At 42.5% G+C, this 17416-nt stretch overlaps 1 protein-coding gene across 6 annotated transcripts in view; it reads left to right on the top strand.

Moving 5' to 3' along the window:
* CTNND2 (catenin delta 2) overlaps positions 1 to 17416 on the top strand; it is a 904448-nt gene that overhangs the window by 527644 nt on the left and 359388 nt on the right. For all 6 annotated transcript variants that reach the window (XM_079145292.1, XM_079145294.1, XM_079145293.1 and 3 more), the window contains 2 exons: positions 3631 to 3825; positions 17092 to 17347. In XM_079145292.1, the coding sequence (XP_079001418.1) occupies positions 3631 to 3825; positions 17092 to 17347 (451 nt within the window). The remainder of the gene's footprint in view (positions 1 to 3630; positions 3826 to 17091; positions 17348 to 17416) is intronic.

Below are 17416 nucleotides of genomic sequence, written 5' to 3' on the forward strand. Positions count from 1 at the left end.
CACACACACACACACACACACACACACAAAACAAAAACAAACAAAAAAAACCAATAAATTAGAAAGTGCCTGAATGTTTCTGTTTACTTTGAAGTCTGACCATTATACCTCGATACCCTGAGCTCTGTCTCATGTACAGAACTTGATGGTGAACATGACCGTCAAGCTTGCACACAGGAGTCCAGGTGCAAAGGGCAGCCATGGTTGAATGGTGTCAACCTGGACCCAGGGGTAGCTGTGGCCTACTGCCCCTCCTGCTGTTCAGTCTACCCAGCTCTCTGAGCCCCTGACGTGCCTCCCTCTCTCCTGACCTGGGACTGAACCCTTTCCTCTTTCCTCCCACACCAAGATCACGGCTGAGTAGTCAGGAGTCATCCCAGCATCCAGGGCAGTGAAGAGATGGCTCTGTGGTCCCATGACAGTTGGTAGATCTGATTCTGCAACTGCCTTGGACCCAGTCCAAGGTCAGCTTGCATGATCTCCTGAGGGGGTTCTTAGCCTGCAGGAGCTGTGACTGCATGGGTCACATGGGAATTCTAACACTGTAGGCTTCCAACACCACAGTCTCTCTTTAGCCTGGAAGCTAAGTGTTCACGTTTCACACGTGTCTTTGAAGCCCTTTCAAATCATGTTGTTCATGAAAATTGCCAATGCCTGAATTCTCTAGCCATTAACTTTGTCACATGAAGAGGAGAAATAGGAAGAATAGAAATACATGATAAAATTGAAGTATTAATGCTAGAACTGTTGCAGAAATTGGTCAGGAAGTGTTGTATGGACACAGCTATTATTCTTGCAGGATGTACGTCTTCTGTGTCACGAGAAGTTGTCAGTGCAGTTGTTCTGTTTTTCCCTTTGGCTCATCCATGTTTTGATTATGTTTTTCCATCTGCTGTTCTGCCCCTCCACTTGGTCAAGGTCAAGTTCCCGGAATTATTCTCTACCAGCATAATAGATGAGAACATTTGACCTTGACGTCTATGACATTTTGAACCAAATCAGAATTTCTTCAGCAATTTTTCTCTTCTTATGACAGCATAGTATATGGTACTTAAGACCCACTGTTAAATAGTCCATAATGGTGATGGAAAATCTTTGCTAAAGAAAAGTACATTTTCTTTGAATTAGCAGATACATCTTAGTGAAATTTTGGTGCATATTCCCAGAAGTGGTTGTGTTGAGAATCGTTCTCTCAAAATTGCCCAAAGTAAATAGATCTTGTGAATATGGATCCCATGATGCATTCTTCTTAAACAAGGGTGGTAGAAGACATGAATTCTAGCAGAGGCACTTTTAAACTTTGATCCCTTGGCCTCTCTTCTTTCCCCCCAATTCTTTTTGTCTCTCTTCTAGCTTGTCCATCCACATGATACTGAAATGTGATCACAATGGATCAACAGAAGAAACAATGCTCCTTTTAAAATACCTTATCTCCTTTGGTGCTCTGCATAATGCTTAAATATCCAACTGTATTTTGTGCAAGTGTTTTCACAGGGAAATACCATGAGCTTTAGTTTTAACATCAGCATGCTGATGGGAGAAAAATATACAGCATACTACTCAAATTTTTAGTAATTTTATGATCATATATTAATCAACATTAGAAGATTGAAATTATGATATCAACAGAGGTAGACTTTACCTCTTGGTTAGGACCCCATGAATGATAGTACTAATAAATAGTTCCTTATGCCAAGTAAATGCTTCTGACAAGAGGATCCTCACATATGCCTGTGATCATGTCACCACATAGAAGTCCAAGCAGTTCCTCTATATGTTTTTTGATATTTAGGATGAGGGAATGGTGATAAAGTTACCACTCTAGATCTGCCAGTGATGCTTAACTTTTATTTAACTATACATTTGAGTATAATCATTACTTCCTTGTTTCTACACATCTGAATCCTTAGCAATGCTATCTGAATCTTCAGGAGTAAGAATTGACAGCAGAAGCTCAAGATGTGTTGTACTTAAATATATTCCTGGAAAATCTGAGCTAGAGATAATATTCAGTGCAGTGTTGGCATGTGACAAATCAGAGGCAATGAACCTAATTATGCAAAACAATTATTTCCAATCTATCATTCATTTCAACACTATCTAAATCAGAAATTATTTAATTACTACAAAGGGAAGGTAAGGATCTTGCCTGCCCTGCTCCTTTCCTTTCCTCAAAGCAGGCTGTGCTTTTTATTAATACTGCATTCATAGCGTTCTCCACATTGCTTCCTCATCCGGAAATGTTGTTTTCTGTTTATTTATATTCAGAGCAGTGAGTGCTAAATATATCAGTAAAGCATTTATCTGTCAGCAATTTCAAAACTTTTGAATGGCTTTTTCCTCAAATATACTAGATGAGAATATTCAAATTCCTTGGTCATATGTTCCTGAAGAAGCAACCCTATCTTTGCACATTTGAAGATTTTGGCTTGTTGGTGTCCTCTGGGGAAGGCCTGGACAAGTAGGAGGGACATAGAACCATCCAGATACACTGTCGAGGTCAAGGAATCCCAACCCACACGTGCTTTAGACTGCCGTGGAGAGCTCCAAATTTGGCCAGTAGGGATGGCAGTTGGCAGTTGAATTCTAATGTGCCAATGGGTACCCATTTGAGGGATTTCACTGAAGGGTCCTTTTCAAGCCAGCTGCAGTCTCCTTTGGTTCTTGTCTATGTTCTCTGGTCATCATGGTAGACCACGCCTCTCCATGCTGCCCAAGTCCATCCCAGGCCCCAGGTCCCCTGCCATTTCTCCTCTAACATTGGCTCTCAGCATCTTCCAGCTCAGCACCTGGCTCTCATGCAAACATGTGTTCTGGTGTGCAGAGGTCTCCTTCAAGAAACATCCACAGGTTCCCTGGTCTACAGCATTGCTTCAAAGCAGCCTTTCCCCAGACCATGCAATGAAGTGTCCCAAATAAGGACTCATGAATGCTAGAAACCAAATGATTTGTGGCCTCAATTTTTAAATAAACCAGTTAGTGACATGCATTTGTACCTTTTATCATAGGGAGGTCTGCTAAATGCAAACGCTTCAGGTTCGGAGAATCAGAGTAAAAGAAAATGAAACTCAGGAACCTTTTTCTTTAATGTCTACTTCTCTTAGGGTTTCAGGTGGCTGTCCCTCAAATGTTTTGACTCCTCTGTTGTCCAGGGAAACACTGCTGATGGGAACACATACCTGTCCACTTGTCAGGGGCAGCATCAAGATGGTTTTGCCCTTGTGGCTCATTCAGTTGCTCTTCATTTACCATAATTTTTGTTGTACAATTTAGGATACAAGGACTCTGGGTAATAAGAGGTTTTTAGAATCCACTGCCTGCCTGATTCCTTTGGTGAAGAAGCCAGTTACATTCATCAGGCTGTGAGAAAAATGATGTTTCCCCAGTTGGGTTCAGTGTGGATTTATCTCAGAAGCATTATCATCCTCACAGTGATCAGCTTTGGGAGCAAAGCAAGGCTGCTGGATGACATGATAAGCTGATCAGCTTGATGGGTTGCTGCCATTTTATGGTATTCGTTTGATTTTCTGCACATTTCAATCATTCTGTCTCCCCCCAAATTCAGATATTCTTGGATAAAACACTGTGACTATTGGCTGAGCTTTAATGTGCCTTGTTAATTTATTTCAGCTGGGTCCCGAGCCTCGTACAGCAGCCAGCATGGACACCTGGGCCCTGAGCTGCGGGCCCTGCAGTCCCCAGAACACCACATAGACCCCATCTATGAAGACCGTGTCTATCAGAAGCCCCCTATGAGGAGTCTCAGCCAGAGCCAGGGGGATCCTCTGCCGCCAGCACACACCGGCACCTACCGCACGAGCACAGGTGTGTATTCAGGACCCCGCTGCCAGTTGGCAGGGGGTGGGCTTCCTTGGGAGCTTAAATATTGCCCCTAAATCAAAGGTGCGCATGTGTGTATGCCCGCGTGTCTGGGTACCCACTCCCCACCAGCATGGTCACCTGCTTCTACCAGCATGTCTGAGATGATGATGGTATAAACAGAGTGTGACTTCAACTTAGCCAACTGTGTATACTATGAATGACGGAAGTACAATGGGGATTAGAAGCCTAATTTGTCAAGCAGGAAAATTGAGGGAAGCAATACTGATGTTTCATACCTCCTTATTAATTTACGTAATGAATATAAGTACTCCAAGAAAACACAGCCATTACACAGAACATAAAATGCAAATGCCTGATGATCATAAGTGTTTTTTAATGGTGTCATCTACTTATTTGGCAAGCTTGGGGGAAAATATTTACTAAAAATGTAGCATATTTTGGAAGGCACACTTGGAATTTGTTTCATACACACTAATAGGTTGAATCATATGAAATTATTGTTTAAAGGTCTGATGCTGGCAATTGCATATGATTCAATCAGCTCTATAGCTCCCCTGGATTAAATCTGTTTTGAATTGTACAAAGTTAAGGCCACATGAAGAAAGACAGGGTAGTCCAGGATAAGTGACTACTTGGAAAATAATTGATCTAATGTCATGATTACGGTGCTAGAGGACACTTGCATTAACTATGAAGTCAGTAAAATTGAAAACCTCTTGAGAATTGCACTTATTTTAGAGTACCACATAGCCAGGTAAACAGAAAAGAGGATGTTGCGGGTCTGCAGAACAGTAGCTCCCTCCTTTCCTCTGATCACGTGAGTGCTGGCAGGCACTGAGGCACAGGACAGCTGGTGATCTGGTCCAAAGCTTGGCAAACAGATCTGTGTAGCCTCAGAGTATTGTAATGTCTGGTGACCACTAACTACAGTGTAGCAATTTTGTTAAACTGCATTATGATACTAAATTACACGTTTGGAAATCAAGACAAGCTAAGCTACTTTTATAGTTGATTATTGATATTTACATTTCAGTATTTCACTGCATCATATGAAGAAAGACACAAAACACTCTTTATTTTGCTTCTGACATGGTAAATGCTGCCCAATGTTAATAATACGTATCTTGGTTTAGATGAAAAAGATTACCCATTTATTCTTCTGTCACATTTCTCTCACCTTCAGCCTGCTAGGTCTACTCGAACATTTCATTTTTCCATATAATCAACTAAGGTAATTTTGTTTTTGTGTACTCTTGTCAAGGAAAAGTAACAATTTCAGTGACATTCAATACCTAATTTGAATAAAAACTGATGGCAAAAGAGAGTTATTAATTCTCTGTTGTCTATGCATATGCTCTTAGAATTATCTCTTGTTAATAAACTTCTAGGGGGTTTCATGAAAATTCACTACAATAATGAAGAAAGCTTAAGTCCTCCATATCACACTGAAGACAGTATAAGGCTCACACTTTATAAAAACAAACAAAATGAAACTAGTATTTTCCCTAAGCCTGGAGTCAGCAAACAGTGGGATCCAGCTCAGCCCCGGGTTCAGCAGCACTTGAGAGTTAAGAATGACTACTCTGTTTAAATGGTGGGGAAAAGATCACCAGTTGAATAATGATTTGTAATACGTGCGGATTGCGTGGAATTTGCATTTCAGTGTCCATGAGAAAGCATGGACGGCAGCCCCACCCTGGCGCTATGCCTCTCTGGCACCACAGGGGCGGAGTTGAGAGGCTGCGAGGAGACCAAAGGCTGGCAAAACCAAAAGTACTTACTCTTACTCTCTGGCCCTTTGCGGGGAAACTGCCGAATGCTGCTGTGTGGCATCAGTAGGGAGCCATTCTGAGTGAACAGTGTTATTCTTTCCCCCTCCTCTGAGGGCAAGGACAGTGGCCTCCAAATGCTTCCAGGGGAAAACCTGTGTGACCCAGGGCTTTGCCAGTAATAGCCATGGCAGAGGTCCACCAAGGTCATGACATCCAGATGTCTGAGGCCTTATGCCAGCCTGAACCTTTGACCTTGAGACCTTCCTTGAATTTTAAGGAAATAGGGTGGTTTACACAACACTATGAAAATTTCCAGTGCACATGGATGGTCTTTTGGGAAAACAGGTGGAGGAGGAGAAGCCATCTCACTTCAACTCCTAAATATAAAGCCACAAGCTCTTTCTTCTGTACCTGCCCAGGTTGGCCCTTGGCTATACCTGAGTCATTTCATGTTCTCACATTTCCTGAACCAGAAACCATCTCTATCGGAGCCTGCAAGTTTGAGAAACTGTCTTTCATATATTTATATGTCCTTTTCCTTAACAATTATAGCCATTCTGTATACATTTTAGTCTATCTAGTATAACATATACTTAAAAATTAATACTACAAAAAATAGAGATAAAAAATAATGATAAAATAGCTGAAGGAAACATTCTCAGGCAGCTTCCCCACATCTAGTTGATCATCTTTCCATGTCCGGTCCTATGTTGTGCACTCCCCAGTGCTGGAGACCTCTGGGGCAGACCTCGAGGAGGCTCCCGGGGATGGAGAGCCTCATCCCTCCGGAGAATTGGACAGCTCCTTACGAGGTCTGTTAGATCTGAGTGTTCAGAGGCACTGGCCCTTAACTTGGACTGGTAACTGAGGTGGGCAGTGGGTCTTACCTTTCTGCCCCCAAATCCTGGACTATCATCTAGAGTCCCTTTGGTTGGATCCCTAAAGCCTTTCAAACAGTGCTTCAGGGAGAGTGGGGCAGGAGCTGGAGAGCCGTGGTTTCTCATCAGTGGATCAACTCTTAGGAATGAAGACGGGTACTTACACCTGAAGATTGGTGCATAGAATCAAGCATGAGAGAGAATGATGTTATTCATACTGTGGCAAAAGCCCACATACACAGCCACTTTCAGGAATGTTCTAGTTGCTCTGATCATATTTACTAATCCCCAGAACAATGCTAGAACAGAACTGTTATTATGATGTGCACTTTATAGGTCAGAAAACTGAGGCAGAGAGATGTTGAGTGATTTGACCAAGATTGCACAGATTGTGTGGAGCCAGCCTTTAAACCTTTGCTCCCAGACAGTCTTGCCTAAGACCTTCACCTTGGTGGACCCTGCATTTGTAAATATCATCATTTAAAAACATTCAGCTCCACAGATGAAAACAAGCGTATATTCAAAAGCTATTATTTGATTAAGAAGAACTATTGAAGACGTTGTATAGTAGATGCTCTGGCCCAGTCAAAGAAATTTAGAATCTGTTCCTTCCTTGAGCATATTTAGAGAAGGAACATGAAAAGTTAACTGGTAATGGATGGTAAATTTTAAAGGATAACTGAATCTCCCAGATAAAATCAAAGGCAAAATATTAATGAAAACACTGAACAGCACATTGTGGGCTTTTGTCTCTTTGTTCTTGTGCTGGATAACATATGACTCAAGATGAGACTGTGCTATACACAGATTGAAGGGTCTAGTTGCCCTGGTCTCCTGCTCATGTCCTCTGACCATCCACCTGCTCACAGGTGAGCCTGAGCGTGGGTAGGAGTTGTCTCCACTGGCCACCTGCTGGTGTCTAGTGCTGCATCTGTACTCTGTACCTGCCAGGGCTCCTGAGCATTGCTCTGGATCCTGTGGTTAGTCTCTTTCCCCATCTCTACCCCATGCTGACCTCATCCCTGGGCCTCTCTGGCCCCAAACACCACCAAGGCTAATGTGAATAACAGACTGTTCCTCAGCGGGGAAATTTGCCGAGAGCTGACTACACAGAGAACACCAGAAAGCATCTTCAGACACTGAAGAGACAGGCTACAGCTCCCTAATCTTCCCCACCAAGAGGGATGTCCCAGGTGGCATCCGGTGCTCAACACATCGCCTCTCCCTACCTTTGTTCTCTACTGCTGTAAGGAAGCAGCCCGCGCCCGCTACTTTCTAAGGAAGACAGTTTAAACCTCGGATGACATTATGTCTACCTCTGGGCACTTGGAAAGCTCCTCTGGGGTTTCTTGCACCATAAAGCTACCATCGTCACGTTAGGGACCCCATGAACCTGTGTTTAGGAACACGTAGGTCCATGTGTGAGGACTGAGATGCCCGAGTCCCTCTCCCCCTCTTTCCTCCTCTGCAGCTTGTAGATGGTGAAACATCCCGACAGGCATCACTATTTACATAGGAATCAACTCTATGGCCCGAAGCTGAAGTGGCACACAGTCAGCTCGGACTATCAGGGGGCATGTGGGCTGAAGGGGTTTCCTGCCCCCTCCACAGTCCTAACCCTTGTCATGCTACTGCAGATGCTTCCAGGGGAAATGTTCATCTCCCACCCGGCCCAGCAGAGGCTGCAGGCTGTAAGGACAGTTCTACCAGCCCCTCTGGTCCCAGAAGAGCTGAGCAGAGACAGAAAGACAGCAGCTCACTCCTGCCCATGGACAGCAAGTGAGGAACAGAAGCCAGTGTGGTGGCCCCAGGGATCTGGTTTCCTTAAAGGCAGGAGAAAAGGAAAAAAGGTTACTTGTGTCTTAGCAGTGGTCCCTGGTCAGCTGGCTCTCACAGCTGCCCCATCACCTGATATGAGGGCTGTTCCTTTCTTATAGGACCAATAAATGGTGTGGGGAGATGGCACAGGAGACCACCCTCCCCGGATGGAGAGGCAGGATTTTGTGGACCCCAGTAGCACTGGCTGGTGTGCCTTGGCAGGATCATCAACCCAATGTCAGGGTATTACCTGCTGCCCAATGAAATAGAAGAAGGCACAATTTTAACTAAGGTGTCTGTTTAGATGACACACACATTTCTTCTGAGGTGAGGCTGTCAGAACCAGAACTGTACAATCAGGAGGACATCAGGACAAGGAATGTGCCAGCCTCATGCATCACTTAGGGAAAAGTCTATTAAGTAGGAACTAAACAGCCGGAATTTCTATTTCCAACTCAAACATGTGCATGACAGTCAACTTGGAAGTCATTTTATCAACACAGACGTTTGACTCTGATACTGCCTGAACACATCTTTGCAAATGAGTGAAAATGACCCGCATCTGCCATGATGCCAGTCCTGGGAGTTTATTTTGGATAAATGTGACTTTATGTGAGAAGTGGCACCAAGCGTCCCTGAGGCAACTGTCAGCCTGTAATGAAGGAGGAATTGTTTTTAACAGGCTGCAGGGAGAAAACCCACCAAATATCTTCCTAGGGTGACAAGTACTACCACGTGGAAAGAAAAGAGATATGAAGAAAGTGTTTTTCAGAAAACCTCAATTCTCTGCAAAAATAGCCAATGTTTGATGAAGTTATAGTGGGATTACATAAGACCTTTATATGCATAAAATCTTATTATTCTTCAGTTATATATAAATATTAGTAGCAAAAGACTTTTGATTAAAACTATAATTTGAGTTCACAAAAATGTGGATTATTAACAATTTATCAATTGTTCCTTCTGGCTATAAAGTCAAGTACTTTTCATTGAAATAAGTTAAAGAAGATACTGTTACCTCTCAGATAAAGTCTTTGCTGTTTTGTAACATAGGGTTGTTATAGCTAAGTGATAGAGAACTTACTCGGTGGTCACAAGGCTCTGTGTTTGATATGCAAGACCAAAAAAAAAAAAAAAAAAAAACCTGCCTTTTAAATCCAAAAGTCAGGGACACATTATTACCCAATTGAAAATTATAAATGAGCCCAATGATAAATATCGTCAAAAGAAAACTTCCAGTTGCCCAGTTGCTTCCCTATATCAATTCACTTAAGATGGTATAAATAAAGTGTCTATTTATGGCTCAAAGGAGGCAGAGTGTTTGATGACAGAACAGTTAATTGATAAAATTCAAGGACATGGAAGCTCATAATTTTGTACAAATGGATGTTGAGGATAATGTTGAGTGACCAACCTGGAGACCCATAACCAATACACTCGCTTTGTCCTGGGAGGTGGACCCCAGTCTCCTGGGTGCTCACCTCACCCTTAAGTTATATCAGTAAGCACATCAACATTGACAAGAGTAAAAGCCAAAGAGCAGGTGACAACTGAACACTGAATGGGTCTTCATGTAACACTGTAAGGTGGAACTTAGGGAGAATCAAGACACTGCCAGGAGATACACCCTGTGAAGCCATAGCCACAGCCACTTCTGCCCTCAACACCAGATATTTTCTATAATTATAAGAGTGTAAAAGTGCTATAATTTACTAATATGACTGTTTGAATCCTTGGAAATATTAAATTCTTTAGAAAAATGAGTAAAACAAGACCAAGGTCATGTTGCACTTGACGTGGACATGTTCGTTTTCTAGTATAAAAAGGACCACAGCACCACTGGTCCCACATCTGCCAGATCCCAGCCTCCACCCCTGATTTTCAGGGTCTCAGCCAGTTAAGATACTTTGTTCAAACACTTAAGCATTCCGGGAGTGCCTTTGGGGCTTCTTATTTAGCATGTGGATATTTGGATGCATAATGAATATAATAGGTCTTTTTATTATAACCACATACTGTCAAGTACTTGATATTATGCCATTTAGTGCTTAAGAAGGTGGAGCAAATGTTTTTTCCTGGGCTACTCCTGTTCTTCCACCACCTGGTTCTTGCACCCAGTCCTGTCTCCACATGGGTGAGGCCCATGAATAATGCATCTCTCTGGCTAGGAAACATGCTCATGCTTCCCATGCAGTCTCTGCTTGCCTTCCCCTCTGATCCTGTGACAGGTGTGCAAAGACCCCTTTATCCCACCCCAGGTGAAAGAAAGAGTCCACCTTGGATACATGAGCATTCCCCACCCAACTCCCCCATTTCCATTTTGATGGAAAATTTTATCCAAGGACGTTCCTTCATCCAGGTCCATTCTATTTTCAATGGAGTAAAGTTTTGCTGTTTCCCTCTGAAGAAGAAGCCAACGTTGAAATGACACTACAGATTCTGAGGAATACTAAAAGGGGGTGAATTGCCTAGGTGATCGTACTTGACCAGGCACACAGTATCTCTTTTGTAATCTTCTTTGGCTTTTCCGCCAAACACATTACTCTTCAAAGTGCATGAGCTATATTCACTGAACACACCCCCGTGTCAAGTGCTCAGAGTGTATTAGAGGGGGAGAAACAGGCAGAGACTGGGGTCAAACTGAGTTGGAATCCAGTCTCCTCCAGCTGCTCACCTGAGAGATGAGGAGGTGGTATAGGTGTAATGGTACCTGCCACCTGGGCTTCTGTGCTCAGTAAGTGAGGCAGTGTGTGTAAGCTGCTTACACGATGGCTGGAACAGCAGGAAGCTCTGCTTAAATATTGACAATTGCACCCTTCTTGTACACTCAAAACTAAAAATGTCAGAAAGATGACCACATTGTCATCACAAAACTCTCTTTACACACACTATAAATTAGAGGTCAAATTATATAGCATTGGGTATACATTTAAATATGTGCAAAACGCATACGTATGTAGAATTAGACATGAATTTTTTTGCTTTATCCATTCAGTTTACATTGTACTTGCATAGCTATAACATTAATAACATAGTAGTCATCACTACTATGTATCAAAATGATCCTATTTCTATTAATCATTTGTTGATTTTTTTTCCTATGAATTTATATTGTGAGTACCTAATGAACAACATGCACTTTTAGATTCTTCAAGCATCATAACAAAAGAAAACTGTAGAAACTGTTCAGGAGAGAATTTTATTTCGTTTTCTCCTTAAAATACACCTACGATACATTCACAGACTCGTGTAGTTTGTGAACCACTGTTGTGGGACTGTTTGCCCTTTGCTGATGTTTTCAATATCTTCTTCCTCAATCAAAGCAGTGAAAACAACATCGACACTAATAATATTCCATGACGACTAATCATCATGCATTAAATGCGTCTCCCCACAGAGATAATATGTGAAGTTGAGAGATTCTGTTAAGTTTACCCTTGAGTATTTTCCCAGTGAGTTTAGGGTCAGCTTGTGCCACGTACAGAAAAGTGGGAGACAGTTACAATGCAGCTCTTGAGGGCTGTGTTATAGGGTAAGCTGACCTGGGTACTGAGGTTCTGATCTCTGCAGTGATGGGTTTGACCTCTCTCTAAGAGCATGTAGGCCATATCTGTCACTTAAGCCGTATTTTTTTCTGAGCTGTCTTTAATCACCTTTGTATTAATCAAGATCACACTTACAAATGTGTGCTATGCTTTCACATTTGTCTGTGTTTGCAAATATATACTGTAAGGCCCCCCAAAAAGGAAACCCCAACTCTGTCCCATGGATGGATGGCAACCCCAATCAACCGCAGGAGGCGTCACTTGATGCAAACCGCAAGAGGTGTTTATTCCAGCGCGCTGGGACCCAACTCCAGGAGTCGAGTCCCTAGCAGAAAATCTTGTAGGTTTATAAAGGCAGAAACCACACATCGGGAGGGGTCACACATGAAAGGGAAAAGGGGGAACAAGGCTGCCAGGAAATTTCAAAGGGGGTCTGGGTTTGCTGACAACATGTTTCACAATGTTTTACAACAGGCTGTAGATTCTGGTCAATAGTTTCTGGTAATCCTACTGTTTGAGCACTATCTGGCTATCAGGCTCAATTTACTCTTTTACTCTCTGTTTGGGAACAGAGAACAGCTTTAAGGGCTTTGTTCCCATTACTGGGAGGGAAACCTTAGGGAGTTGAGATAAAACAGACAGCTTAAAAAAATGTCCATTCTTTCAATACAAAAGTAAAGCAAATAATATAAAAAGAGAAATGTTCTCTTCCTCTTTGTCTAACCCTACTTTACATTCCTCCCAACAAGGTTCTCACCGTGTTCTCAGATTCTTGTATTTTTTTCCCATGCTCTTTCCCCTTTTCAGTAAATAATGCTTGTCACCATCATTCATAAAGCAGAATGCTTCCTTTTTATTTAAAAAAAAAAAAAGATGCCTCGCCTCCTCTTTCGACTGTAACAGCTAAAACATCTCTTTGTTTTTCCTTGATGAACTGGGGCTTTATTTGTATAGCTGTACAGAAAACAGACAGATAATTTCATGAACAGCATAGGTGATGTTGGTGTCAAGTCAGCTGCAGAAGCATCTCCTGCTCGGTGTCCCCAGAGTGACCAAAGGCACTGTCCATGGAGTTGAAGAGCTCACCGAGGGGAGGAGGCTGTTTGCAGAGCAGGTGGGGAGGGGTGAGTTTGCAGAGCTGATGAAGCCCAGGCCCCTGCAGATGTTTGCCTTGAGGGGTTTGTTGGATGAAGTCATCCAAGAGGAGGTCAGTGGAGCTCAAATAAGAGACATGTTCAGCTGTACAGAGATTAAGGGGAACACGTATTGAAGGAACGTGCAATAGCACACCAGTATTCATTTATCCTTATTGATGGACAGGCCTGATTTGTAGAAGCCACACCAAAACCTGAAAAATCCACCAAAAAGGGGAGAGCTTGAACCCCAAACATTGCAGTATTCACCCCTATTCCTTATGTACAGTCCTTTCAGTTTCAACATTTTAATGCTAATGCTAATAATAGCAGCTTACTTATTTAACATTTGCTATACGTTAGGGGTCTATCACTTTTCATGTACTCAAAGTAAACCATGATCTCGTGAAGTCATGGAAACATTTTTTATGTATACTTTTTTAAAAATAATGAATTTTATAGTTACATCACTGATGTTTGGTTTGCAATCAGTTTGATCCTCACACATTTTGTTCTGTATGATTTTAGAATCCATTCTTTAATATATATGTCCCCCACCCACTGACATATTGATATTTTCTTGCATGGATCAGTCTCACATTTGTTTCAAGTTAGCAGCACCAATTTGAATTCTGATTTTCTATTTCAAAATTTCCATCACCTATTTTATTTCTTGAGACCTAAAAGAAGTTTCAGTCGGGTATTTGGGTGATACTTTTGAAGGGCCATTCATTCAAAATTTAGGCTCACTGAGGGGAGGAGGCTGTTTTCAGAGCAGGTGGGAGGGGTGTGTTTGCAGAGCTGATGAAGCCCAGTCCCCTGGGCTTTTTTCTGTATATTTTTTTTTTATCGGAGTAAATTCAGTTTAGTGAAAAGTTCTGTAAATGAGTTGACACACCAATTTGTAATAATTTTTGTCAATATAATACTATATTCTGTTGATTAGTTCCTATTGTAATCCCACCTCCTCTCTATCTTTAGCAGATATTTCCCTTAGTTTTAGACTTCTCATCATTTTTCCTAAGTCTTCACACTATATCGGATAATTCAGTAGCATGCATCTTTGAGGTTTTAAACTTGGTCCAACAACCATGGTGGTCATAAGCAAAGAATCTGGAGACAGGCTGACCACAGGGTTGAGTTCCTGTCCTGTCAGGTCTCAGCCAAACCTCGCCATGTGATTTCATCTCTCTGTGCCTCAGTTTCCCATCTGTAAAGTGAGAGTGACATTTATCCTCTGCTTGGCTCTTGGAGGAAATGTGGGTCCACACGGTCACCCAGGAGCAACTGGTCAGGAAAGGACCTTGTGCCGGTGGCCCTCGGTGCAGTCCCTTGTCTGATAGTATTGAGTTCAGCAGTGGCAATGGTGGTAGCTTTGCTTGTTTGTTTAGCGTGTTCTCCGATCTGGATATTTGATGCTTCTCCTGCATTTCAATCAAGTGGTGATTCCATGAAGCCACGTGGTTCTCTGGACAGCTTTGACACTGCACCTGGAGAGCTTGCTGCCTCGCTCAGTGCTGAGGACTGTCCGAGGCTGGAACAGGAACTCAGTTCCCTAACTCGAAGCAAAGCTGCACAGGAGTTGATGGCATTGCCGTGGAAAAGGCCAACTGTAAGACAGACAGGAACCTACTAACTTCCTGAAACTGCTCCACCCTCTCTTCCTTCCCATCCCGAGTCCTTGCCTTCCTGCTTCCTTTTGATGGAATTTCACACCTGTGTTCACAGTGTGATCCGCTTCTCGTCTTCAGTTTGGGGTCTGCTCTTTGGCAGTGCTTGTCCTGAACTCCCTCCGTCACGTTATGCATTCTCTTACCTGAGGAGCCTTTGAGAGAGTGTGAGGGCACTCTATTGTTCCATCTCTGTTCCTCTTACACACGCACGCACACACATGCACACAACAATAACAACTGTGTTCTCTAGACCTCTGCGTCGTTTCCTTTTCTCTGCACTCTGTCCTCCTTTCCTGTCAACCGTTGTGTATAATGTATTAATAATGAATACTTTGGTGTAGATGAGGGCTTTTGTCTGAAAACCATTTTCAGCAAGATTGAACATTAATATTTAGTTTCCTGAACCAAAAAAAAAAAAAAATCCACTTTGAGAAAATGTCAGGTGTGCTTAGTTTTCTCCTTTTACCCTTGGTTTTCTGGCCAGGTTAGCACAAAACTCTTTTTTTTTTTTTTTAATATTTTTAGTTACAGATGGACACAACACCTTTATTTTATTCATTTATTTTATGATGCTGAGGATCAAACCCACATGCTAGGCAAGTGCTCTACCACTGAACTACAGCCCCAGCCCTATCACCACTCTTAAAGAAGGTGAAATTTTGTTTACCTTTGTGTACTTGGCTAGATTTTAGACTACTTTAGCCATCACATAAAGCACATTGTTTAGAATTGTTAAAATGTGAGTTTTAATTAGACATCTTAGCAATAATTTGGAGAAATTATTAATACTTAAGAAATTGACTAGAGCCATAAAGCAGATTTTCTGATTGTGAAGGTGATGTTTATTAATCTAATCTGATTCTTCTTGAAACTTATATATCAAGGCAACCCTCATCATTTCAAAATACTTCTCTAGGAAGAGACTCACTTTCATTTAGAAAATTTATCTTAAATATTTTTGTAGTTTCCATTGTGTCATTTTATCATGTAATCTAATTTTTGGTTATGTTAAGATCAAGTGTTGAAAGTTCATTGGAAAACAGAAACCCTGACTGTATTTAAGAACCTGTTCTCTGTTTTAGAATAGATTCCTCCAATTCACTTAGCAACTTAGTATCACTTCAACACAGTTTTCTCTTTCTTTCTTTCTTCCTTCCTTCCTTCCTTCCTTCCTTTCTTTCTTTCTTTCTTTTCTTTTCTTTAATTTTCTTTTCTTTTTTTCTTTTCTGGGTATTTAACCCAGGCCTCACACTGGCTGGGCCGAGCTACACCCCCAACCTTCCCTTACCTTTTTTAACAATTACTTCTCCATGTGACATGTGTTTGGTGTCTAGTATGGCATATATTCCTTAATGTGAGAGAGGCTAAAGTAAGCTCTAAGGCATGCTCAAGAAGTCAGAGTTGTAGGTGGGATTTATGACTAAAATCTAATTCCATTAGAGCAGTCATGGATCGGTGGTCATATCAGGACACTGGCCGTAATTTGGAAATATTCTGATGCATAGTGCTGGACAGCATGTGGGTGGGTATTGATCACAGATGACAGCGGTTGGAGCAATAAATAACTCACTTTGTATTGGTCTGAAAGGTGCTAATTTCATTGTATCTATCAAACTTTAGAGGTTAAACATTTTGAGAACCAGATAAAAATAATGACATAAACGATCTAAAAAGAGCTTAGGAAGGAAACAAAAAAAACGAGGTTCTGTTTGGAAATAGACTGATGTTAGTAGCTGGTGCCACGTCCTCTTTGGAACAGCTGAGTCCGCCCATCATTCTGTCTGCCTGGCGGTCGGGGTCCCGTCTCCCACAAGCCTGCCCTTCACCACACGCATTTGTACCTGCCACCGCTCTGCTTGAGAAGGAAGCACATACACATCTGCAGGGAGTTACTGCACAGAAACTGGAGCAGCCCCCATGGGGTGCCTGCTGCTACTCATGAGAATACGAGCCCACCTGACTCATACATCCTGGCCTCCTCCTTATTTTCCTCTGTTCAGGGAAATCAGCTCCATTTCTAAATTTGTTCCAAGCCCTTCATGACATGCATGCAGTGTTACCTGAATGACTGCATCCCAAATGCCCTCCTCTTCAGCTGTGAAACTGTCCACCTTCTGGAATGTTCCCTGGACTGTGGCACAGCTCACCTTTCAGTTGAACGCACCTGCCCTTGGGTATCAATTAGCAATATACGTGTAAGGAACGGATCCCTGCCCAGTTCATGTAGTGTGGGTTTCTGAAATAGCATGCTAATTGTCATTTGACTGGATAATATTGACTGTGTGGTTCAGCTATGACAGATTAATCTTTTTTATTCTTTCGAACCCCTATTTTTTATGTGTGTAATGTTCCCCCCTGCCTAGACCTGGTTAACCGTTTCTGTGAGCAGGTCCTCAATTTTTTACTTTGTCCCTACTTTCCTGTCCTAGCCCCATCTTCCCCCGGTGTCGACTCCGTCCCCTTGCAGCGCACAGGCAGTCAGCACGGGCCACAGAGTGCAGCCGCAGCCACCTTCCAGAGGGCCAGCTATGCCGCCGGCCCCGCCTCCAACTACGCGGACCCCTACCGACAGCTGCAGTATTGTCCCTCTGTTGAGTCTCCTTACAGCAAATCCGGCCCTGCCCTCCCACCCGAAGGCACCTTGGCCAGGTCCCCGTCCATCGACAGCATTCAGAAAGATCCCAGGTGGGTACAACCCTTTTTCTCATACCTGTGATGTTGGAAGAGGTTTTATAACTGGTTGGTGGTTCAGTA

Source organism: Sciurus vulgaris (genome assembly GCF_902686455.1).
Source record: "Sciurus vulgaris genome assembly, chromosome: 6".
Lineage (NCBI taxonomy): Eukaryota > Metazoa > Chordata > Mammalia > Rodentia > Sciuridae > Sciurus > Sciurus vulgaris.